The sequence below is a fragment of the Aythya fuligula genome, chromosome 2, assembly GCF_009819795.1.
Source record: "Aythya fuligula isolate bAytFul2 chromosome 2, bAytFul2.pri, whole genome shotgun sequence".
In the NCBI taxonomy this organism is placed as follows: Eukaryota; Metazoa; Chordata; class Aves; order Anseriformes; family Anatidae; genus Aythya; species Aythya fuligula.
In genome coordinates, this window is record NC_045560.1 from 14,302,565 (window position 1) to 14,329,868 (window position 27,304).

Consider the following 27,304-nt stretch of genomic DNA (forward strand, 5'->3'; position numbering starts at 1 on the left):
TTTTTTTAATTTTGTTTTGTTTGAATAATACGCTTTACTTGACTCTTACATGAAATGCATCTTTTCAGTAATGCAATGGCTTAGTTTGCCTGATTTTTGACTTTTCTTAGCAAAAAGCCAGAGAAATTAAGTCACAGAGTCATCTAGGTTGGAAGAGACCTCCAAGATCACTGAGTCCAACCTCTGACCTAACACTAACGAGTCCCCCACTAAACCAATAAGTCAAAACCATACAAGCTCTGCTGAACTGTCTCTATGTTCCTGCTATGACAGAAATCACAAGACATTCCTAACTAATTCAGGTTGCCTATACACAGAAGGATGACTGTCTCGCAGGCTTCATTTTCAAATCATTCAGAGATTAAACTTGAATTTGCAGGGACAGGGCTTACAAGTGTTACCACTTGTTTTGGTAACAGACATTTCAGGGTGTCCTTGGGCAGAAATACGTAACAGAGAGGTGCCCACTGAGCAAAACCCACACACAGAGTTGACCAGAACTGAGAGAGGCCAGCTCAGTGCTGGATGCGCTTTAGCAGCCCTCGTGTGGCGCTCTGCCCTGCCGCTCAGCAGGGTTTGCTCACTGGGGCACAGCACTCCCCTAATGAAGCCATCCAGCTTTTATACCAGAGCTGGCCTTGAGCCAGTCAGCTTCCAGTCTGGCAGAGGAGTTTGTCTCTTTCAGTGCTCTTTTCCACTTGTCCATCAAAAGATAATTTGCGGCTTCTGCCTTAAATAATAATGGTGCTGTCTCTTCGTCCATCACACCAGGTGTAAGTTACTGCATGATTGTAGAAGGAATTTTTTAAGCAGTATCTCACCCGTGGAAAAAATGAAGCTGGCTTGCACCCATCTGTGGAGTTATGTCCATTAGCTTCAATGCAACAGAGACTGGCCAAAATGCTACTAGGCAAAACTGGCATGTGAACGTGCACGCGAAGCCAAATTACAGCAGTAAGCAGGGCTGCTTCTAACTTGGAAAAGGGAGGCTCCTAACTTGGGATCTTTTATTGCTTCAGGACATGATTTAGTACTGACAAGATTATTCACGGAAGCAACATGATCTTACAGGTCAACAAAGTGCTTTCCAAAAATCAGGCAAGCCCTGCAAGACAATGCTCTGCACTGCTCTGCAAAATCCTGCATTTATTTTCATCTTGCGTAACTTTGCACTACAGCACAATTATCTATATCTAGTGGCTACAGGGGGGTATATTCACCTGAACAAAAGCTACAGGAAACCACACCATCGTATGCTTACGCTTCTCTGTCAACGTTTACAACAATAAAAAAAAGACCAGTTCAACCACTCTGAAGTAATACCTGTTGTATCTTATCCATCTGTGACATGATTCAGCCTTGTTCTCAGTTGATTAGTCTCACCAATGTTTTGATAACGTTCAGAATTGGTGCCTTAGACTAGATCTGTACTTGCAGGTTTCTTGAGCTCTCAAAGCTTGTCCTTCCTCATGTCAACTACAGAAAACTGTGTTAGGGTACCACAAAGCCCCAAGAGGGCTCATCAACCATTGGCAAACCCTTCTGCAGCAAACACAGACCCCACTAAACCACTGATAAAGCATCTTGCTTTCCAAACCTGAAGAGATTAAATTTTTTTTGGAACACTAAAAGCAGCTTGGAGGCTTATATTTACATAGCATATAACTGCCAGTGTTGTGCAATTTGACCAGGAAGACTTTACTAGGCTCCCAGTGCAGTAACTATTACACAGTAATCTTGCAAAAGAATTCTCCCATCTACTTTCATTGCACCTTAAAAGTTATCTTTGCTTCTACCCCTACAAAAGTTTGTCACTTCATATAACACTGCATTGAGGCTGATAGGAGTGGTTAAGAAGTCTTCACCTCAGAGGACGGGAAAAGAAGAAAGAGGATAAAAAATATTAGGAAAAGCATTTCAAAGAATAAGTTCAGCTAAGGCATCAAAGAGAACCTGTTGATTCTAATAGGAAGCCTGAAAAAGCATCTTAAACAGCATTTGTTAGGAATGGCATTGGTATAGGGAACCTGTCAGATGGGCCAGGTGGACTATAAAGGCTCCTCTAGACCTGTATTTTTTGTGATCTTGCAGTGGAGAGGAGCAAAGACCAGATTAAGCAATCTCTAGGAGAGCTGCAAGAGTACCTGAGAAGCCTCTAATCTATCTTCCAGTTTATCTTGTTCTTCTCTTTGAGTAAGGAATGTTAATTAAAATATCTCAAGGAATTTGGACAGCAATTATAAACTCTTACAATAGGCAGCCTGAGGCAGTCCACCTCACAAAAACATCTCATATTTTATATTTTGCTTTGCTTTTTTTCATGGATTCAAGTACTTTTCATGCCATGTTCCCACTTCAGCATGTACCGTATTTACTCTCATAATCACTAGCTGAAAGTATTTGATTACCAGTCATATGCCCAGCAGTTTCACAATAGGGAAGCAGAACAGCCTCTTTATCCACTTTGACAAGAAAATTTGGGGGTTACACGGGAGCAAATACCATACATCACTTCAGGCATGCTAAAACACTCACAGAAGTTGCTTGTGCCACACAACACACACAAAAGGGCCCCTCCGTTCTCTGCAAGTCCCCATCAGCAGGGCTGCCAGTGGGAAGAAGCCTCCCCTGAGGTGAACCACGAGAGCATCGCTTATAGGGACTGGGTTTCTGGCATTCATGATGCCCAGGAACTTTTCCCCAGGATGCTGAAAAAAAATTTTGGTCTATATACAGATGTTTATTTCTCTTCTTGATAAAACAGTATTCGTCTGCTGGAAATCTGACTGCCCAGTTCCCAGGTCTGCAGATAGTGGAAGCCACTTCTAGATCCCTCAACAAAATGTGCTGAAAGGAAGCTCTTGCTACAAGGCTGAAGAAGAGTCTTCAGAATACAAAAAAAAAAAAAAAAAAAAAAGTGCTCACGAGAAATATTATTTCCCTTTTCCCAGAAACAGCAAAAAATATCCCTTATTTTTACTGGCTATTACTGTTCACAAACATGGAATAAGCTTTAAAAGCCTCTATTGTCAAGAAGAAGAAAACTCTTTGGGAAAAAAGGATTTTCATCCTGTCTGAAGGGGAAAATTTGTAGCAGAAACTTGACAAGGAACAACTTTCCCTTCGCCTGCCCTGCTCCTTTCTCCTGGAGGAAAAAAAAAATGATAATAAGAAAAAAAATCCAACCAGAACAAAAAACTAGCTACTGCAGGTAATAATAAGAATCCACTCCTTCTCCACCCTCCCCTTGAAAACATAAAACATATCTTCCTGTTGGCTCTCCCTGTACAGGCAGAGGCACTGATGCAATCTCTCGTCACTGAAGAAGGAAATGTCTCTATCTCAGTCTGCATCTTTATCCCCCTCAGCAGCTTGACTAAGCAGATTAAAAGAACAGACAAGCGCACACTGAAGAAGCATTAAAGGCATAACAAAAACCAACTGCCAGCTCAGTGAGGAAGGACAGCAATCGGCTGCAACTGCTCAGGAATTAAAATAGGCTGGAAGAAAGCGAGCACAGCAGATACCCTGTAGGTAGGTGGCTCCCTCGCTTAGCCACAGGCTTCCAGCCCCCTACGAAGATGAGCACTCTAGCCGTGCAAAGGTTTCAACACCACCCTAAGGCTGTCATCTCCCTGGGTTCTGTGGGAAGAGCGAGAGCTGACGGCTTCTCCATGGCACCCTGTCATCCCTGCTTTCACTCCTTCCCCCTTGCCTTCCCCACCCAAAAAAGAACAGCCGCTGGCTTCTTCCCTCACACCTACTGACAAGGTGAGTCTGAAGCTTGGCAAGTGCCAGCCCCTGACAAAGCACAATAAACCAAAGCAGGAGCCCCCCTGTTTGGATTTGGGGATAAAAGGAAACCATCCAGCCAATGAAAATATTCTACAGACAAAAGCAAGCAAGAAAGGAAAAGAACAATGGCCTGAGATCATGCTGAGAAAGTGCATTTCTAAATGAAAACCGTGACAGGAAAATAAGAGCAAAATAAACTACTTGATAGTCATTCCTTTAAACTTCCAGAAAATTATTCCAGAAACTGCCACAAATTGTTACATATGATCAGAGAGTCAACTTCAATTTATTTCTCATTTTTCCTGGGTAACAAACTAAAACGGTATTTATGTAAGTTATTGTTCTCATCTGTTAATACATGGGCCTAGACAAGCAATTAAAAAAAAAGAAAAGGACAACATTTCTTCATACTTCTCTTGCTAACCACATTGATTAGCTGGGAGATGTTCAACTCTTCCTGCAAAATAAGTAGCATTCCACAAAAAGATTAAAATGAAAGTATTATAAAAGCATTCCTGATTATTTGATACAAAAGGAGACTAAGTATATGCAGACTTACAAAAGAAAAAAAAAAAAGATGACGTTATGGAAAAACACAAAAGTGAAGAGTGATGCATGATGGTGAGGAGTTCTTGTAAAAGAAAGAGAAAACAACACTCCAAAATCTATGTTCTCTGGCTTGATTCCTTCAGAGCAGATGTGGGGACTGAGCACCAACAAGGAAACAGATGAGTAGCAATAGCTCCTGTTAGAAATGCACTTAACAGAACAATGAAAAATGGTGAAAAAGAAATGATCAACCAATATATATATTGTATACTGTAAATTCACTTATTATGTAAATACTACCCAAGATTTATCACATACAACTGTTAAATCTATTTTCCTCGCATTTCTTCAAACAAGGCAGTCTAGGGAAATTATGACAGCTCCCTGCAGTCTACAAACCACTTCTGCTAAGACCTCATGCAGAGCAGGCCACAACAACCACTTCAAAAATGATCGCCAGCTTCTACGTCAACTTTAGCAGACCCAGTTCTTAGGAGGTGCTGAATGAACACTCACAGGTGTGCTCAAGTCAACCCTATCTCAAACCATCTCATTAGCTTCTATGTCATAGGCCACAGTTGAAAATACTGAGATTATCTTTGAACATTGGCTAAAAACTTAACTAACTTGTAAGGACATACATCAAACTATAGTAAGGACTTCAGCTTCATAAGGTTTTTGGTTTTAATTTTTTTTCTTTTTTGAGATTTGTAATTCAGAAGAGGTACTTTGAAAGTACAACGAAATCAGATTTTAGTCGTAAACCAGACTGAGGAAAGTTTACATCTCTGCAACCTTAGCTAATACTCTAAATGATACTTGAAAAAAGAAAAATCGGAAAGGGTGTATTGCTTAGGGTATCAGCTGTACAAGCTGCTACATCTAGCCCCCAACAGCACAACTCCTCAGGTCATCCTTCTCCTTTCTGCAACAAGTCCAGTGTTGCCTAAAAATGTTTTGTACCAGGGTTTCCAGTAGTGTGCTTACAGGAGAATTTGTAACAGCCGTTTCTGTTCCATCTGCCATAGGAATCCATTCCCAGTCTGCCTGATGCAGAACACATCTTTGACGTGGCATGAAAAGATTCTGGGACACGTGAGAATTTTACCCATGTGGCAAGGTGGTCTGACACAGAAACTCTGTCAATACCTTGATTTGCAGTGCCTGTGTATTCCTGTTTTTGCTTTGAACTCTCCAAGTTTGAAGCTAAAAAGCCTGTTGGAAGTTACGGAGCTCACATTATCAATTTTACAGCGACCCAGCATATTAACTTCACAATTTTATAACAATACAATGGCAATGCAAACTACCCTCACAGGCACTGCAAACAATCAGAATGTTTCACAGAGGAATAAAGGCTGGGAAGCACAGAGAACATCTGCTGACCTGCTGCAGCCAGCCCTACCAATTGAATAAACCTCACAGTATTTCATGACTTTCTCAAAATCTTAACTTTTGGGAAACTGAACATCTCAGCCTGCTTTTGAAGTGTCAGAAACCAGTTCTGCTTTTTCACCCTACTCAGCTGCTCAATCCTGCCTCTGTGCCACCCTCCCTTTGTGCAGGTGCAAGCACTGAAGTAAATCACATTTAGGAACAAAATCCATTTTCGCTTTTAGCTGTGCTGAATCTACCTGCACACAGGCCCTAATCCAGTTTAGTCATAGCTGCACAGACATTAACACCAGCACAAAGGGAGGGAGAGTAGAGGCTATAAACCAAATCTGCTGCTTTCAGCAGCTTTACCAGCTTAAAAATGATTCATGAAATGGACTACATTTCCAGATTGAGAGAAGTTTGAGAACTCTTCCCCATTTCACCCTAAAGGCAAGCACCATCTGAGAAACAATTAGCTCTCTCCCTCCCCAGTTTTACCGGGGCATGAGTCCAGAACAAGGCTTAACTTTCGGGGACCCACACTGGTTCCAAGTGCTTCAGTAGTACAAGCAGTGGCAAAGAACCTGATCCTGCACCCAAAGCAGGCTACAGGAGACTTGCTCTGAGCGTCCCTGGGAATTCAGTTCTAACAGAAGAGAACTGAATTGAAAAATGCCCAGGGCACAGAAGTGTATCAAAACCCCATCCTCGTACTCAGCACGCACCACATGACAAATACACATTTACATTGCATCAACTCTGGTCAGGCATTTCAAGACTTCTGTGTAAATATGAAATGCTACAGACTTTCTGCCAACAGCAAACATACATACAAATACAATTTAAAGTTTGGTATTTTTTTTTTGATAGTAATTTTCAAAACCATGCTGATGTTTGCTGCTCTTCATCCCAGGTAGCAGTTAACCTACGGACACTGGCTGCAAGAATGACACTGTCCTCAAACCAACAGACCCATTCAGCTAGCTCAGTAGGCGAGACCTATCCTTCTGGATCCTGATGCAGAACAGACATTTGAAGCATCAGCGCTCTCTCACCAATATGGAAATAACGTGTGAAAACTCTTATTTACTGTATAATATAGACAACAAGGAGAAAGCTGCATAGCGAGGCATTTTCACTTACGTGGTTTATATAGAGACTCTTGCGTTTTTCTCTCACTGCAAAAAACACAAAATATGATAGAAATATTACATGACTATTTTTCCTGATTAAGCTTCTTATATACCATTCATAATAAAAACAGGAGGCTATCTATGTGTAACATTGTCATTGCTTTTGCACTAACCAAGTACACATACATCAAATAGAGAAAAACATGTATCTATGTTTAAAGGCATTTACGCTCCCTAGTGTGGTGAGGGATTAAAATTCTCATCCTTTTGGGTACTTCACTAGGCGTTGGTCCGTGTGGGGAAGTTAATATGCAGTAAGCTACAGTCCGAGTTAGCAACAGATCCTTCACCACCCTTCACCAGAGATCTGCGTGGGCATCACCCATGCCTTTGTGCGAGGCACCTTGCTGCAAAGTGGCCTGCTCTGCCTTGCAGGTATGAAAGCACCTAAAGAGCTGCACCATGAAGTCAGCAAATTCTCATTGTAGCTTACTGTGCACTAACTCCCACTGAAGAGCCTTGAAACCATATGTGTTACACCACTGGCTTCTATAATGGTAAGGTGCAAGCCTGAAGCTATTACTCATGTCGATATAACAATGTAAGCGTATTACATTGGTGGGTAAGAACTAGTCACCACAAGCAAGGGTTGCAAGTCAAAGCCACAGTTATTAGCCAAAATATTCACAAAGTAAACAGCAGCAACAAGGGAGACAGATGTACAGAGTCTTAATTGTCAGGCAAATACTTATCACAGCTGATTAAATATACTCTATTTAATTTTTTTAAGCACTTTCCCAATTAACTCACCCCACAGAGAGCCCATAGAGCTCCGTTCCAGTGAAAATACCACAGCATTTAGGATACAAGTCTGGAGGCAACTAATACATAAATCAAACTGCAGGATTAAAGTAATAATGGTTTCATGCTGTAGATGATTAAATGCACTTGGGTGCACTATGAGTTGAAAGCTACGCAACCCAATGCACTTAGCAAAATAAGAGCAATGTCGCAACGACAGGCTAGCCTGTCCATTCCCTGTTGGATGAGAAGCCATTATTCATGATTTTTTAGAAGCAAGCAATCTCACATAAACAAGGTTGTATGTGTGGATACTGTGAAATAATTGTGTTTAATGCAGACATAAAATGAAAAGAAAATAAGGAAAAACTTTAAAAAATCCTTACATAATTTTCCTCCCAGGGAGCAGAAAGGAGAATCACACATGACAAGATGTTAGCCATGTCACTTAGTACATGCTCAGATCCACAATTACGGACATTGTATAAGAAACAGAATTAAACAGGAGGAGCACAAAAATTCAGATTGTCTAGCGAATAGTTAAACTGCTTGAAATCCTGCTAAAACACTGCACTACACTTAAGTTCCATATACTGCATTTATAACCAGCAAGGGACATAAGTAACCTCCAGGGAAACAACAAAATGATGACAGGTACTCACTTCTAGAACAGAGCGAGTATTTGTCTAGTATTGCATATTGCAATATACAGGCAGTAAACATCTCTGATAAACTGCATGTACACCTAACAGAGTACACAGGTGAAAATTAACAGCTATTAAATACTTAACTGTGTTCAAAATTTCACAGTTAACAGACAACAACCACAATTTTACCATACACAGAATTATTATGGACAAAATTCTATAAACACAGCCTGCATATCAACTCCAAATCCCAATTTTTAATCACCTTTTTTCCCTACCTTCATCTTTATCTTCTGTATTTTTCCTTGTACCCATTATATTATTCAATAAAAGTACGATTATCTATTTACCAAAGCAAGAACATCACTTGCAGCTCATTGCCATTGCTATCTCCTGTCTCCAGAAGAATGTATCACTGTATTTATACAGACCCCTCACTTCTCACTGTTCAAACGCTGCTTGTGCTGCACATTCTTCCAACCACCACCTTGACCTCCTTTCCCTTATTCTTCCCACATAACAGAAATTCAGTTAGCCTTGATTGTTCAGTGAGGGACTACAAGAAGGCAGTTGTGCTTTCGTGCTTCTGGACCATTCTGCCACGGCGTGGGGCTCAACTCTTTCCAGAAGCTGATGATAGGGCAGAGCAGAAACCCATTTTGTCACAACTGCTCTCTTTTGTGATCATAAATCTCCTATTAGAAAAAGGACAGACAGCTACTGCAAAAAAGCAGGAAGACACTTCTGCCAGGCTTCCACAACTGTTGTTGTAGAAAGGCAATTCTCTGTTACTTGGCTTCAGTAAGTTTAGAGATGCTTTCTACTGCTTGCGTGGTGTTCAGCAGACCACAGACTGTAGCTTTATAATTAACCATCATTTCACAGCATAAACTCCTAACTACAACTCCAGGCTTTTAACTTTCAATGATGGGTTTTGGATGAAATGATGCTGAACAGATTTAGAGTCACAGTTTAAACAATTTCATGAAAAGAAAAAAAAAGAAAGTATTTTCTTTCTTATATTTTAAAATTTGAAAGTTGGAATGAAATTCTTCTTCAAGTGGAGACTGAGATACTGCCAAATTTTCTTATTTTTCTTCATTTCTCATTTCTGCGGGCACTTCCTTTTGTTATTATTGAACTTTTGCTATCGCAGGAAAACATACCCTGAAATAAAAGGGAGTGAGGAAACACACACACACATATATATATGTATGCGTGAGGATGCATGTATGCATTTTTCACTGAGATGTAGTAGATGTCTCGTTTGTGCAATTTCTATAGACAACCTCAATGCTACCCACACCAGCACAGAAGACAAAATCCTCAAGGATAACATCAATGAAGATGTCTCACATTTTGTTTGCAGATCATTTTATTTTGTCTTGTCTAAGAAACAGCAGACTCATCCTGCTTAACAATAAAAATAAATTGCAGCCTAGTTCACTCCTATCCACTGTATAATTTCAAAATGTTATTTGTCTAAAGCCAAATGTTACACTGATATTGCAAAATTTAGCCAATAAATTCAAATGTGTAAGGCCCAACATAAGTTAGGAAAACAGGACAACCGTAACCCACTTACAGGAAAGACCAGTACCCTGAAAGAGGAAACACTGTCCTCTTGCTATTAAAAGGAATGGAAGTGACATTATTGGAATGCTGGGGTTTGGAAACCCTGGCTTAACCACAATCATGCACTGAACAGTGCATGGCTTTTCAGTCATCTAGCTCATCTTGTTTACAGGCCAAATTCACCAAACAAACAAGAACTTGCATAAAGTACTCAAAGTTGTTAAAGAAATAAAAGGTGATTCTCTACTATCTCCCTAATCAGGGAGAATCACTCATGTAAGATTTAGCACCTAGTAAACTCCTACAAAGAGCTGGAAGCATTTTAAAAGCTACTTTAGTTAGATATCAAATTAATATTTATTGTGTCTTCAACTCCTCTCCAGAGTCACTGGACTCTCAGGTAATTAAGGGTGTAGGCAGCGTACTGACTGTGAGGGCCAAGACAGGTCCAGGTGCTTAGCCTGGCATCTAACAGAACAGCAGGAAATTCAGACCATAAAACATCCAGAGATGCCACATCCTGTTCCACTGTATTTGGGGTAGTGAACTTGTTGCTCTTCACTCACGTGTTGCTCACAAGCAGCTCAAAGTGCAGCTCCTGTACCAGGGCAGTACCACAAGCTCACCAGAAGAAAGCCAAATGTGGGTTTCAGAAAGCCAAACGTGGAGTTGCCTGAAGACAACGCTGCCACATTGCTCTTGCCTGTAGTTATGGACTGGCTCTTTCCCGCTATACAAATATGTAATGGACACTCAAAAGCCACAGCTGGATCCTGGATGAAACCCAGAGTCCTGGTATTCCTCCGCTCTCCGATATGTATTTTAAACATCTGCAGTTCTTGTCTATAAATATATTTTCATTTACTGTTAACAGTCAGGACAGCCCAACACTATATATGTAATGGAGAGAAGTAGTTACATGTCCAGGTTAGGTGCTTACAGTATTGCCAGTTCCGCTCTCCCCTTCCACACTAACTTCAGGCACCTTGGAGATCTCCTAGGTCTTACAGCAGGCTGTCACACTCAGGGGTGTTAGGAGTTACCATATCGTTCAGGGATGTTGCCTATCAGCTCACTTATTTCCACGACAGTACCAGAATACAGCCAAGCAAAATGCCAAAATGCTTATGACAATGAGTTGTCCCACCTGAATGGCACGATTTTTGGCAATACATCAGTAGATAACTGTTTGCAGATTTATTTTTTTTTTTATTTTGTACAACCCTTTGCATTTTTACCACCTAAATCAGGGATAGTTGATAGTAGATCTTATATCCTTGTTGAAAAAGTTTCTATATTTTTTCAATAAATTCATTGTTCTCACTCAAAACCATATAAGTTTTTGTATTACTTAAGCTAGAACAAGGTTTCATAGACCAACCCTAGCATGGGTGTAAACTATCATATTAAAAAATTCTTACAGCTAACTCCATCTTGCAATAAATTAACCACTATTACTACAAGTAAGAATAATCACTAGGTGTGGTCAAAATTTAAGTTGGTGGACCTGGAATTGTTTTTTCATTTTTCTTTTCCAACAAACTGCAATGAGAAACATGCAGCATCCATATGGGATTATACAATCTCAAAACACTATAAAATAGACATCAATCTTGACAACACAGTATACTACGGAAATATTATCATACTCATTTCACAGACTACCAAAGCAGACCAAGATGGTAAATCACATCCAAAACTACATAATAAGGCATTGACAGAACTACGCTGAATTCAGGACAATCTGAAGGGCAAAAGAGGTACTCATATAATCAACTCTTCAATCAGGGCCTAAATGTATCCTCTTTGTACTAGTCAAGCTCAAAAATTAGCCAGAAATATACAGTGTGTGAAAACTACATTTTCTTTTTAAAGTGATATCCTTGACACTGCAATTTACTATGTAAATCAAAAATGGCATTTATAGGCAACAGAAAGAAGGACAAAGAATTCATACAGTTCAGAATTACAATGTAGAAATTGCTTTGAAAGTCTTGGTAGAAAATAATGTGTTTTGCATCAATTATTCTCATCTACTTCTAAAACAACATGTCATACATGTCCAACAGGGAATGAAAAAGCCAGAGTAAATTGCTTCTGTTCTACTAAGTCTATCAAGAGGTCTGCTTAACAGACATAATTCCAGAGAGATTATTTTGTCTATGAATAAAAAATAATAAAAAAATGCTCCAGACAAATATATGATTACATCAAATCCATAATGAAAGAAGAAGACAGAACATTTGGGTGGGAAGACAGTTATTTTGTTATTAAAATTTAGTATTGAACTCATTTACAGTATCAGCTATATCAGAGGAAACTCTGGACTGTCTTCTAAGCTAATGTAAACTGTCATTTTTCAGGAAAATACTTCTAAATCTCATTTCCAAGAAGCTTGGCCTGTTGTTCAGCGTGTTAGAAGAAAACAAAACAAATTTAAAAAAAAAAAAAAAACAACAACAACAAAAAACAGTTGCACAGATACTTTTTAAAAACATATTAAGCCTTACCTATACTTGTAGTTTTGATACAATGACTACTCGGATCTTATAATTTCAAGATGAGAGGACTCAAACCTGTATCTTTTACTCCTGAGTATGACAAAATAATTAACTAAAGGTTTGGTTTCTTTCAACTCTAATCTGATGCCTATAAAAGCCTCTTTTTGGGGGAGGGAAATTATACATTAAGTAGCTATCACATGCATTCTAACAAAGACTTCATAGATAACTGCAGTAGTGAATACTGTAATAAATTCAGTAACCTACCATCTGTTTGAGATTTACTGAGAAATATCGTACTGGCCCGTGGATGATCTGATGGGTTGAATTCCATGTTCAAATCTGGAAAGAAACAAATTTTAAAAATAGCATGTTAAAACATTTGATAATCCAGCAGTATGCACAGATTTTCTTATTCTTATTAAGAAGACCAATTTTACATTACTGTAAAATAAAATGAATCTTGAGGTCCACTTTTTTTTTTTCTTTTTTTTTTTCTTTTTTTTTTTTTTTTATTACCCTTCACACAAGTAGCTCTTGTTGGCATGCAAATGCTTTGCATTAACACAGCTTTGGGATTAGACTTGGGTTCTAAGGGCTGCTTTGCTTTTGGATGAAAACAGATAAAGCAGCTTGAAAAGCCTGTATACAAGAAGTTGGGAATTATCCATTTTCCATTAGTTTCTTCTTCCATACCCCGAAGCCACTGCTAAGTGCAGGAATACAGCTTGTTGTATGTAATTACAGAAGCATGAAGTATTATAAAACAAATATGCAGCCCTCTGTAGATAGATGGGTTTCCATGATTAGATGTGATTACATTAGTAGGTATTGAAGCTAGCTAAATGTAAACGAGTTAAGTCTAGCCCAGACTGTTTTAAATGGTCAAGATTACTAAAGCTTAGAACTTTTCTGACACTTCACGGGTGAACATACTTCTTGCTGTAACTTTTTAAAAAAAGTCCTCAAAACAGGTTGAAGATTTCAATCTATCACAGCATATATGAACTTTGGGAAATGTTATTTTCCCTAGTAGGATTAAAATCCCTTGAATTTACTTGTTCCAAAATTCCACTCTGCTACCAATTCTTCAAACCCTTTAATGCTTGCATCCACTTGAAAGCATGGTGCTAAAAAACAGCACACAGCTTTTTATCTTTTTTCTTGTTCTCCCAGTGTAACTGCTTCAACCTTAGTTCTTTTATATTCCCTTGATCTCTAGATATACTTTCTCTTGCATTTGATACAGGCCATTTATGCAAAACTACCTATGGGCATTGATAAGTTTATCTCTGGTGATTCACCCAGGCCTTCTACATTTCTGTCTCCCCTCCATCTCTGAAAACTCACAAAAACTGAGAATCAAGTACAGATTTCATGCTCTCCTGGTTTCCTTTCCATCTCCCTGTATTCTGCAGCCCATGTGATCGTGATCATTGAGTCATATCCCGAGTTGGGAGGGACCCACAAGGATCACCAAGTCCTACTCCTGGGTCCCCGAAGGACCACCCCAAAACTAGACCCTATGTCTGAGAGCTTTGTCCAAATGCTCCTTGAACTCCAGCAGCTCAGCGCCGTGACCACTTCCCTGGGGAGCCTGTCCCAGTGCCTGACCACCCTCTGGGTGCAGACCCTTTCCCTAACCCCCATCCTGACCCTCCCCTGTCCCAGCTCCATGCCGTCCCTTCGGCTCCTGTCGCTGTCCCCAGAGAGCAGAGCTCAGCGCCTGCCCCTCTGTTCCTCTTGTGAGGGAGCTTCAGGCCGCCATGAGGCCTCCCCTCAGCCTGCTCTGCTTGGGGCTGAACAAACCCAGGGCCCTCAGCCCTCCTCATATGCCTTCCCCTCCAGACCCTTCACCATGGGGCTACATGGAGATGAAGAAGAAAAATTACCCAGCATGACAGATAGCGCTGGTGAAGATTGTCTTTCATTTCAGGATAGTTTTTCCATTAAGCTAAATTTCCATTTGCATCAGGATGCAAATCATTAAGTAAAGAATAATCAGTATTTTAAAACAGCAAAATACATTGCTTTTTATCATCCTGTTAATCTTTCATCAAACAGCACAATACATTACCAGTAAAAAGTGCATTTTTTTTTATAAACGGTTACAGACAGTTTTTCCATAAAACCTTTTAAAGTACAGCAAGGCAAATTCAGTCAACAAAACAGGACTGGTAAAAATACAACTGAACTCAACTGTCAAAACACTGCCCCCAAAGAGGCGAGCATTCCTCTCCTTCATGCCTAGAAAATTGTCTGCTTGGGGAGTAATAACAGCCTGGTACAGGTTTACAGTCTGCTTGCAGACTGTAAAATAAAGAAAACCAATTGCCACATCTTGCAGTCAAGTTGCAACTATTTGAGATTCCTGTGTTATAAAAGACTATTATGCAGAAGCAGTGAAACAATGGAGGACTTAAAATCTTTCTAAAAAAGCATAAACTGTTATTCTGGCTGAAGCTGAAAGAAGGCCAGCAAGATACCACCTCAGCAGCTGCAGAGGCCAGAGCAAGGATTTGGAACCAGCCTGGGAGAGGCAGCTCCCTCCTTCCAGGCAGCACCATGGCTCCATCCCACTCCACCTGCCCCAGACCATCCGTCCTGAACCCTTCAGATTATGTGTCTTCTTCTGTCCAAGATCCTTCTTTCATGCCCTCCCCCAAAACAGCAGCCAAACACATCTGTCTGTTTTTCCTCCAAGTGCACTCACAAAAATTAGAGGAGATAACATGTCTAAGGGAGAGGCAAAGCCTATCAGGCTTGGTCACCCAGTGCAAGGTGGCCAGAAGAAGGTAAGTGCTACTAATAGAGGCTGTCTCCCTGCTCCCTTTGAGGAACAGCACAGCTCCTGGGGGCTTGAAAAGCCCTGGTTGTGTGGTGTGTGCCTGCAACTCCACCACTTCCTGTTCCTCCCAGGAGAAGCATGAGGCAAATCCGAGCACCGCACAGGCCACCAGCAGGACCATACTTCTCCAGGCCATCACTGCCACCATATGGAGAGACTAAAGCAGATACAGTTTCACAACACACAAGGAAGACTTCAGTTGCTAGTTGACCTTAGATGTCTTAATTTACTGTATAGCTTGAAAAGAAATGCCTCTTTGAATCTGGCAACAAATTCTTACACATCTGTCATTATAAACAGTGCCATAAGGGATCAAATGCTATCAGCATGTGAGGTTACTAACATGTCACCAATGGGCGTTATCCATCCAAAAGTTACCTCCATCCCAGAGTCATATTGCTTTAGTGATCTTAGTAATTCTTTCTAGCATTTGAAAAGCATTCATGAAAAACAGCCACAATATGAATGCTTTACCCATTTTGTAATGGAATAGCTGACGACAGAGAGAAATTTAAACTCACACAAGCAATATTCAACTCTTAGAGAGGCAAGTGAGAGCCAGAATTTCAATCATCAAAATCTGTACAAAAATTTGATCCATTACTAGCAGTCTGCTCTGTGACTCATCGTAGCCTTACAAAGGAAGGATTTGAAGTGGATATTTTTTCTAGCAGTTACCCTGCATTCCAAAATGCTTTTAAGAAAAAAAAAAAAAAAAGTCACTGTCTCTCCAAATCCCAAATCCTTCGCTATAAATTTTATTTCCAGGAAATACTTGTTCATGATTAATGGACATTCTTCTTAATTGCAGATTCTTTGGTTTTAGAGTTTCTGCAAGGATTTCATTTATTTTAAAAATGATGGAGCAAGTAACAATTGACACAACGATTTAGAGAGCAACCCAGTATCTTGAAAGAATTTAAGATTACAATAATTATCATCAATAATAAATACAAATAACAATAAATTATTAGTATTTATTCTTTTAAAATATTTAAGTGTAGATATTAGGTATTAAACTAGCGAAACACTTATAAAGCCTTTGCCAATGATAATACCTATTTCCATAAGTTGCTTCAGTAAAGCTACTTAAATCTGGGAAGGAAAAAAAAAAGAGTAAAAATGCATTTTTCTCCTTAATGGCATGTTTTTAATAGTGAAGTCACTTAAGATACAGTAACAAGTTAATTGCATGCTGGAACATACCCAAGAACTACACAATCCAGTACCATGCTTTTGTCCACAGTGGGCACCTCTGATTTTGATATCTTTTGTTCCAGTTAAAATAAATGCAAGATGGAAAAGCCACAAATAAATCAACCCCTCCTGACCACCACTGAGAGTAAAATTAGCTAGGCTCTACTTTCTTCCAGAACATAAACCCATGATACATGACAGTATCATTTGCAGTTCAGATCTCATATTCGAGATTCCCAAGAATTTATGATTCTAGAGCAAAATAAAACCTACCTCTTATCCCTCTGTACTGGAGTTAGTCAAGCCTGCAGCCACCTAACAATAATTGAGATCTTAAAATCACACCAAGAAATGTTACATGGATAGGAAATATTTTCCTAGATCTCTTCATAGTTCAAAAATCAGTTTGGATTTTTTTTTCCCCAGTTCCAAAGGACTAAAATATAGCTCCCATATTGGAAATACCTAAACAGTGTGATGTGTCCCATGAAAGTTTCAAGTTTTATTTGACTTCTCAGGATTACAAACCAAAGGTGTGTGTCTATTTATAAATGTATGCATACACATGCATAAATCTGTATCTATAATAAAGACAGGTATTTATACAGACACATATATATCTATAAAGATATATATAGAGAGAAAGATGTATCTCTATTATATATGCCATTGTCTTGGGTTTACATGACAAGGTTTTAGTAGCAGCGGGCCTGCAGAGGTGGCCTCTGTGAGCAAAGCCCAGCTGCTGCCCCAAATCAGATCAGAGCCTGCTCCAGACAGCTCCAAAAGGTACCCATCACTGGCCAGAGCTGATCCATGAGTGCTGCTGTTTGGGCCTCTGGGAGAGCAGATTGAAGGAAGGGGAAAAAAATCAAAAGCAAAAACACCCTTGCTGCATAACAGCAGCTGGGAGACAAAGGAGTGAGAACCAGCCCCACAGGCCTCAGGGTGAGTGCAGCAGGAGGGCAGGAGGTGCTCCAGGCACGCAGCAGCAGTTCCCCTGCGGCCAGGGCTGCAGCCCGTGGAGAGAAGCCCACGCAGGAGCAGGGGGTCTGGGGAGGGGGCTGCCGCCCACCCATGGGGGACCCGTGCTGGAGCAGTTTGCTCCTGGGGGATGGACCCCGTGGTACAGAGCCGTGTGGGAGCAGTGCTTGAAGAGCTGCTGCCAGTGGGCAGCCCCTGCAGGCTCAGTTTGGGAAGGATGGCATCCCGTGGGAGGGACCCCATGCTGGGGCAGCGGCAGAGAGGGACCGTGAGGGAGCAGCGGGGACAAAGCGTCAGGGACTGACCATGGTCCCCCTTCCCCATTCACCTGTGACACTCGGGGGGAGGAGGTAGATAAGGATGGATGGAGGCAAGGTATTGTTAGTTTGCTTTTAGTTTCTCACTGCTCTGGTCTGTTAGTAATAAGTAATAAACTACATTAATCTCCCTAATGCTGAGTCTGTTTTGCCTGTGATCATAACTGGGGGAGTGATCTCAACCCTTGAGCCCATTTCATTATATTTTCTCCCCCTTTCCCTTTGAGGAGGGGGAGTGAGAGAGTGGTTGTGGTAGAGTTCAGCTGTATAGCAGGGTAAAACCACCACAGTCATATATTTAAAATGTCATTTTTAAGATATCACACTTCAGTTTGCTTAGCCAAAGCAAAGTCAGTCTTGGGTATGCTTCAGCTAAGATATCACGTGCTGAAAAACAATTTATACAATTTCAGACTACTTGGGCAAGACCAGAGCTACAAATACATGCAATTAAGCTTAAGATTGCATTCTCTTCCTCACTCAGTAGCATGCCAAAATAACAGCTGTCATAACAGGCATTCTGATTTATCACATCAAAATAAATTCACTTTCTCTTCAAGAGCAAAAGGTAGATTTTGCCTGTGACTCAGTTTGATATGTAACTGCCCTGAAGTTCAAGACACCCACCAGAAGACCACAATGAGATTCTCCCTGGACTTTGTGAGAAACTTTATTCCTAAAGCCACGGTAGCTGCATTCAAATATGGCCATAAAAAGAAGCGAGCTGTAAAACAGTTCAATTTCAGACTTGGACTAAAGCCCAGGCAAGATTTCTAATCTCTACACAAGATCTTAAAAAGCATTACTGGGACAAAAAATACTGAATACAGCTTCAGTTTGCAGATTTTAAAAGGAAAAGGAAAAAGTTCAGATGAGTAAAGAACAGAGCTACAAGAATGTCTGGAGGACTGCAGAAAATGCCTTAAAATAAGAATCTTGCAGAGTTCAAAACGTTTAACTGATCAAAAAGGATAGCTAGGAATTGTCTGTAGTTCACACGTCTTCACAGGGGGAGAAGAAAAAGCACTAAAAGTTCTCTCTAATCTAGTGCACAACAGAACAAAAGCAATGGAAAATGAAAGCAGAAAGATTTTAATTATGAATTTGAAAAAAAGAAAAGAAGGATAATTAGGCACTGCAGCTCCACACCCAAGGAATGTGAACTCAACATATTTCAATGCTTTCCCTTCCTAAAAGATTACTTCAGTCAAACGTCTTCAGGCTCTAGTCTTGCATATATATTTAGGCTTGATTTAAGAATAGCTGGATGCAAGTTGTGGGCTTATGATTCATATGTGGGTCAGATCAGATGACCCCAGGGGCCTCTAGCTTAAATTCTATAAAATCTTCAGAAAAAAATAGCATTTAAATTATTAAGCACAAAATCTCAGCAAGTCCCAGTGGCACATGTGTAAACTTTCCAAAAGTGCACCAAACTGCTGCAATTCTTACTTCAGAGACATCTACATTTTAAGATTTGTGGTCAGAATTCATTATATGCATGAGAAAAACAGAAAAGGATAAGATGACATAATTCGTGGCAATAGTAAAAAAAAAAAAAAAAAAAAAAACCACCTTTTTTTCCAACTCAAAAATCTATTGAGATAGCAACAAGCACCACAAGAGGTTGAAGGAGAAGCTCTACAGCAGCTACGTTCTGCGCAACGTGGATCACAGCTTCTGCCAGGATAAAAACAGGAAAAACCAACACCATTGCTTCTTTTGTAATAGTGCTTGTGGGCTGCACTACAGGGAGCAAGCCTGAAAATGTGTTTATTCTATCAGAAAAGTTTCCTTCCTTTTCAACAATGAAAGACAGGTAAGTTTGCCCTGCCAATGTTCTGGTGCTGATTCAAGGATGATCCAAAATCTAAACTGAGTAGAATACTTGTTTTATACTTCAGCAGTCCTGAAATAATCTGGTAAAATTACGCTTCTTTCCCTTTACACTTGGAGACTATAGGCTCACATTGCCACCACAGAAACACCACTAAAATTAAGGAAAAAGACTGTCACGTATTAATTTCATGATCTGTCCTACACTTACAGAAATCAAACCATTCTTCTTCTTCCCAGAAGATACATTTTTTCATTATTTAAAGGGACTCCAGGTAAAGAAAAGAGCACACCTGTCAAGGGCATGCCAGAGAGGAGGCCTGCAGCCACACAAAGTTGTTAACCTTACCATCCTCACTACACCCACAACCTGACATGACAGAGCAGCTACCCCACATGGCCTCGTGGGTGGAAAACAATAAAACCACCATGCAGTTGTTTAGTGAGAAATTCAAAGAACGACAGCGAGGAGCAACGTCTGATTAAGCCTTATGAGTTTCAAGGAGGCACATCAAAGAGGAGCAGAAAACAATTGCCATGGAAACCCCGCGAGGGGGAAGCACAGGTGACCAGAAGGAAGCCAGCACCAGCAAGTGCTCACAGCAGGCCCTGACACAGAGGTCCTGCCAGAGCTGCACCTCCCTCGCCTAGGCGAAGCCTCCCTCCTGGTACCAGCAGGACCAGAGATGGCATTTCTCCGGCTCTGTGAATGAGCTGATGTAATCTCTGGGAAGGGAAACAGAGACAATATTCTCCAGGCACGGACCAGTAGATAAGTGGCCCCAGCACTGAAACCAGAAAATAAAATTTCAGCAGTCTGCACCCTATGTCTTTCTGCTTCCCTTTTACTCTGGTGGGCTGCTTTCTTCTAGTAACAGCAATTAGCCATTTAGATGTACAGTAATGAAAAAAAATGAAATTAATGTCCCTTAAACATCACAATTGTGACTAAAAAATTGATTCCCTCAGAAGTTGGTAAGAGTTAAATGAGTACCTCAGTTGAGAGGATGTCCCACATCCCTCTCTGGCAAAATGAAGCAAGAGAACACAGGTTACTTTAAAATACAAGAGAGAGAAAAGAAGAAGACTGAAGAAAGCCATTTCTCACCATTGTTGTGTATATTCTTACACACTATTGTTATTTTAAAACATCATGATTTAAGCTAAGCATCCAGAACACAATCTTATATTTGGAAAAACATATGACTAAACTCATACTGAAGTTTCCATTTGAGACGTCTGCACATTAATTTGGCATTATGTCTCTCAAAAACGGAATGCACCAAGCACGGAGAATAAAATAACTCCGGACACTTCCTGCTCAGAAGTCTTCACAGCTTTCAAGCCAAAATAGGACTAAACTGTATACTCTGATTTCAATGGATAATAACAATAGCCACATCTGCTTTAACACTGGAATTTCAAAGATGTAAAATCTACTATATAAAAGTTTCAGCTCCAGTCATTCAAGCATTGTAGAAATGCAGCATAAAAAACCACAAGATTTATCAGTACCTTTTTAGAGTACTTTATGTCTAGTGTAAGCAGCAACTAAGCTACTTCAAAAGAAAATGTCTCTCCACTGAAGTATTGCTGTGAGAAAGAACGTTAATGATGACATCCCAGTGCTCTGTCACTGAGTATGAGAAGAGAAGTAAATAAAGTTAGAAGGGATAAAGCATCATTCTTCATTACAATACCCTAAAACACCTGAGATGTGCAGAACATTGTCTACTCTAAAATCCAAGTCTTTATGTTTCTTGTCTGAAAGGAAATCTAAGGCCAGCAAACAGAAGCAACTTTTCAAGTACTGTAACTTCAACATTACCCAGCCAAAACATTTTCCTGTTAAAATCAAGAGTAATTAACATAATTCTCTTACTTTCTCAGGGCTTACAAGAGAGAGTGGCAAGTTTAAATTGGTACTTTCCCATTGGTTTCTGTAGTATTAAACAACGCACTTTCCCCCTCATCTTAGATGTACAAAAGTTAAAGAAAACTGTAGCACGTGGAATAATTGTGATCAAAGGTAAGACTTCTATGAGGTTCTTTACAAATCATAAATCTGACTCAAAAACCCTACAATTTGGGATTAACGAATTCAGAAGAAGAAAGGACTGTGCAAGTGCCTTAATGAAGAGCTGTGTCCTACCAGGAAGCTATGATGGACTTGAGGAGAATGGGGTACAGCAGACACAGTGAGACCTCTATGGATGAGCATGCCTCCATTCCTTTCTATTAGCATGCTTATGACATGGTACAGCACAAGTGACACTGATAAATATTCAGTAGAAAACTGTCCACCCAGAAAGCTCACCTCCCAAACCTTTTTTTTTTTTTTTTTTTTAAACTTTTTAAAACTTTTAAAAACTTTTTTGTTTGCTTTTGTTTTTAATGAAAAGATCAACAGGTTTGAGCCCAAGAATCACAACTGGCTTCTTGATTTGTTTTTATAGAGGACATCCACTGATATCAAGCAGACGTGCCAGAATCCAGACACAGACTCTAGAGATGTGGGACAACATTCCCTGTGATGCTACTGTTTTTGTATGGTCAAAAATTAATTCTAAAACCCAATTTTCTTTCTCCTGAGATTATAAACAGACTTTCAGAATGAAAAACATTTTTTTTTGGACAGCAAGCAGAGCCCTTCTTTGTCCAACACTCGAAGACCTTGCATTGCTTCTGACTTCCTGGCATCAAGTACAGGGCACATTTCAGTCCAGCAGAGCTGGGGAGGCAGAGAACACCCAGCAGACACCACAGCGGGTCCCTCAGAGGTCTCAGGTCTGCAACCTGCCTCAGTTCATCCCGAGGAACACACTGCTGGGGGAAAAAAGCTGAAGCCAAGCAAAGCTGTTCTAACGCTTCTCACCAAAGGGCAAGGAAATGCACCCAAGACATTTCCATTCTGCTGCTGGAATATGAAGATGACAAGGCTGGCAAGCAAGACCTGGCATCGTTTTTTCAGAAGCACGACCTTCACTGAACATTGTATAGTCTGAACAATGATATGAAGACATTATCCCCACAAAATCTTTTTAAACAAACTTAAGTGATACAGTTGCCTTCAACTAATGCAAAATGGAAGCAGGAACTACAATGCACACTTTAAAAAGAGCATCTTACTTTGCAATTTGGCTCTCTGCTGTTTATCTCCCATCATTGCTCATTCTTTTACTTTTGATCTTCCTGTTTTGTTACTAAACACCACTTTTTGGTGCTTGAGAACACAGTATTCAAGCTCTCACCAGTTAACAGAGAAGGCTGGGGAACTTTCCCTCTTAATAACCTTCCTGCATTAAATCCCACAGAACCAGCTAAAGTGACTATCACAGTAAATATCCCATCAGAAGCTGGTGTCTCTCCATTCTGTGTATGTTTTTACATGCCCCACTTGAGGTACATATAGCAACAAAGTGACCAAAACTGCAGTCCTATTAACCTTAAATAGAAATTGATGCATTTTTCTAATGCTTCAGTGAGACTGAGCACCACAAATGATTTTTCCCTAATATGTTTTTACATCATGTATACTCCACTCTAAAATGAATTTACTCTGCTCTATTAGATCCAAAGGTAGACAGGACAGAATGCAAACTGCTGTTAAATACTTCTTTTTAAAAATAATAATAAAATCTTATTTTCCCTCTCACAAACACATCAGAAAAATTACATCATGGTACACTGTTATTTAATGCAAGATAACCATTTAATATGATACATGAAAAATCTTTTACAGATGTAAATGTAGTACCATTACAGACCTAAACAAATGCTAGCAGCTGTTGCCATACCAAATTATGTTACTTGCCATTTGAAAGCATTCATACAGTACTGCCATGCTCTCCACCAAAAGAGGCATCAAACCATCAATGCCACAAGTGAGGGTGGATGTGATTTTAGGCACTCCTGGCACAAATTTAACCCAGATGTTAGCAGCTGGCAGGAAATTATTCGTCCCTGAGTCAAAAACACAATACCAGTCAGCAGAAGCGTTGGGTTAACCTACAGTAAAGTGAACCAATGTTGCATGATGACACAGATCAATAGAAAGCATGATCATCATCATCAACTCACAGGTGAGCTGGTGTTACTGCCTTTAACCGTAGATTGAAACATCATCTGCTGCTTTGCATTGAGGTGTGTTCATTTCACCCTTCCTCAAAACGCAGACACTACTACCACAGTAATCATTGAAAGACCTTAAGGATGTGTTATATTCCACAGGTTGGGCCCTAAGATTTTGAGCTGTAGGTCAACTATTCATATGGAAAAATGTAACTTCATGATAGTGACTCAAGTTCTGCAGAGCCCTTACACCAGCCCAGCAGAGCTGGTGGAGCTTATCCCTCCTCATTTCCTTACTGAAATCATTTTAATAAATGACAGAAAAAGAAAAAAAAGAAAAAAAGTCATCTTTCCAGGATCTCTTCTTTTTCCTTTTGGTTTGTTACTGAGCTGTGATCTAAAGTTGAAGTATTTATCAAACAGCAGACAGGTAATCTGTGAAATACAGGCAGAAAGAATCTATGCAGGTTTCTCAGAGAATTTAATACAAGTGTAACATAAAGCACTTGTAGGGGTATTCTGCGATTTCAAGGGCAGCAGCTGCTTTTTTAATATGCAAAAATGTAATTTGCAATCTTTTCTGAGGAACACCACAGGATACTTGGTAAACTGCAATAATAGGCTTTCAATTTTTCCCCTGCAGATTTATATTCACATGGCAACCAAATTACCCTGCTACCAAGATACAGCGTTAACATCAGTACTGCCTGCAGATCACCACCTAGAACTGAAAAGCAATTGGCAGTGAATTAAAAACCTCTCTCATCACTGGACCTCTACATTTGTGCATGCACCCAAACGGCCATACAGCTACAACACGAAGCTGTAGTGTTATCCCCAAGCCCAGGAGGCTCAGCCTCCCTCCAGTCCTGTGGCAGAGCACATGTAACACAGCTCACTCAGCTTCAGATGCAGCTCTGTAATGCTTGCTTGGACTCCAGCCACTACAGCTTGTCAAACCTGAGAATCTCCAGCCTCCACATATTTTGCCTGTCCACAAAAAAAAAACAACCAAAACTTATCAATTTAACTCACACCCACCTGTCCAATATACTCGACAAAGAGAATAAGCAAGAACAGGGAGAAAGATACATTAAAACTTTAAGAAAACAATTGCAGATCTTTAACTGATATTTACCTTCAGTCTTCGATTACGAGCTTTGATTTTTATTTATTTTCAGAAGCGTCAGCACAGGATTATTACGTGCTGATCTTGGAGAAGCAATTCATGACAACTTAATATGTTGCACAATTGTCAGTGTAGGTGATATTATTTCCACACTGACAAAAAAAGCAGTATATCGTGTTATCTGCTGTGAATTTATAATGACTTCTAACGCTGCCATCCACCTGCATTGTGATTTACCTTAGTACTCTGAATGCACGAGTAGCACTAACCTTCCACAGAAAAGTCTTATATATCTACTTTTAGATTTCAGTAGTAGAGAAATGTTTTGTTCTTATCCCAAATAGGGGTTTATTCCCAAAATTATGTTGGCTTAATGCCCAGGACAAGTAACATCCAGCCCCTGAGCAGTAATTAGCTTCAGGTCTGATATCTTGCAACTCTCTAGCTCTTAATAGGTGCTCTGGGCAACTGAAAAAAGGGATAAAAAGAGCTTTCTATCTGTTTTTCTCCCAGACACATCAATACAGGCATTGCATATAATATTCAAGTCTTGAGGCTGACCTGACCAGCCACAAGCAATGCAGCTATCCTAAACTGAGGCAGACAACGTTTTTATCAGATCAAGCGCAGAAGAAGGATATCTGTGCTACTGATAAGCAGAGGGAAGGTCACTGTGAAACTGCAATTCTGAGACATGATGCAAAGAACACACGCAAAGTCAGATTGCGTACAGTACAAAAGAAAGGTTGAGGGGGTCCTGGTATTGCCATTACAGGTGAAGGACTGAGGCAAAGTAATGAAGACTAAAATCACTAAAATCCTCATGCCATTTTGTGCTTCCTCCACAGCTCTGCAAATCCAACTCCAGGCTCTGATCTAGATGGGCAGAAAAAGAAGAGCACAGCTTAGTGACCGGAGTCTTACCCAATGTCAACGCTGTTATTTTTAGATGCCTAACACAGAGCTAGTTACCCAGCTGCCCCACAGACAATAAAGAACACATTTTTGGAAGTGCATTTGTCAAGTGGCTATTTGTCAAATCTTGAAACAAATGTTTGGGATGGCAGGAATGAGTCAAAGTCTGGATATGGTGATTCTTTTCTACTGACTGCACGCCGAACCAGTGGTGATAAACTCAGACTAACCCAACTCACATCCAGTCACCTGAAGTTAAACCAAATGGATCCTCTCTCAGTTACAAAACTTCTAACTTGACAGTGTCACACAGGATGTGCTGCTGCTGTGGACAGTGCATTGGCCTGAAAGCTGGACTCCTTGCCCTGGCATCACGCTCTCCCTTGACATCCTCTGTACACAGTGCTTCATTTCAGCAACAAATCAGTCTGGATTCCTACTAGCAATCCTTCACTGCACAATTTAATGCATCCTTTAGATTAGTTCATTCTTGGTACAGGATGAGGCAGGAGTCCTACAGAAACAGCCATATAATCTCAGAGAACTGGGAAAGGCAGACTAAATTTCCTCAAGTCTGATCTTTAAATCTCCAGAACCAGTTTTTCTTCCTCAATTTTCTGAGCCTTTTCTTAAAGCCATGAACATACATTGAGCTTAACATCTGGATCCTTTTCTTTCTTGGGAAAATCTGCTGCCCTGGGAAAATGTAGCCTCAGACCAGACTCAGGACCTAGAGTGGTAAGGGGCTGTTGGACTCGATGAGTCTTTGTAGTCTTTGTAGGTCCCTTCCAACTGAACTGTACTCTAAGTCATATCAGCTGGGCTCTGCTGCTTCTCAGGCATGTCAGAGATGGACATTAGGACTCCCTTTATCTTTCCTGACACATTTCTTGACAAAGGACCAGAGAATTAATTCAAAATATACATTAAATTAAGTGCTACTCTAACATAGTCATAGTTTGTTATAGCCTGCTTCTAATAATTCAGATCTACATTTACTTATAAACAGCAGCTTATTCCAGATTATGGGAAGCGTTCCATGTACCAAGGCTACTGGGAAGATGCATGCAAATGTCAGACCGCATCTAACGTAACATTTTTGGATGAACACTTCACATTATTGCCTGGCAAGGAAATACTAATTTAACTCATTGAATTTAATTCTTTTGAGCTATTTTTTTCCTTAAGTAGCTCAGTGCTTTCAAACATTCATTCCATATATCCACCTAAGCACAGCTCAGACCCAAGTGCACCCTCTCAGGTAGATACACTCCAAGTAACAACTGCGAACGGCTACCACATAGCAGTTAAAATTACCTGTCAGCAAGCAATACTGCCTTCAGAGTTGCCATGACAAAAGAAAATAAATAAAAAGCAACAATATATTAAATCAGAAAAGATAACTCGTAATGCAGCATGCTCAGACTGATTTCATCACGTCTCCTCCAAGACAACCTACTGAGCGAAGCTACTGACAGGGAAGAATACCCACGTTGTTAACGGCGTGTACTCCCATCAGAAATGCATTTAGTCACGCCATAGATTAAACGTTTAAGCAATTGCTAAGCAGACGTGAAATTTTCTGTTCTGAAGGCCTGATCTGCCAATAAAAAAATGAATGCAGTGAAT

The 27,304-nt window shown here is 40.1% G+C and overlaps 1 protein-coding gene across 2 annotated transcripts in view; it reads right to left on the reverse strand.

The window, feature by feature from the left end:
• CCNY (cyclin Y) overlaps positions 1–27,304 on the reverse strand; it is a 121,254-nt gene that overhangs the window by 34,816 nt on the left and 59,134 nt on the right. The window contains exons 2-4 of one of the 2 annotated variants that reach the window (XM_032182163.1): positions 12,646–12,720; positions 8,042–8,050; positions 6,865–6,899 (exon numbers count right to left, since the gene is read on the reverse strand). In XM_032182163.1, coding sequence (XP_032038054.1) covers positions 6,865–6,899; positions 8,042–8,050; positions 12,646–12,720 — 119 coding nt within the window. The remainder of the gene's footprint in view (positions 1–6,864; positions 6,900–8,041; positions 8,051–12,645; positions 12,721–27,304) is intronic. The other variant, XM_032182164.1, reaches the window with a different exon arrangement.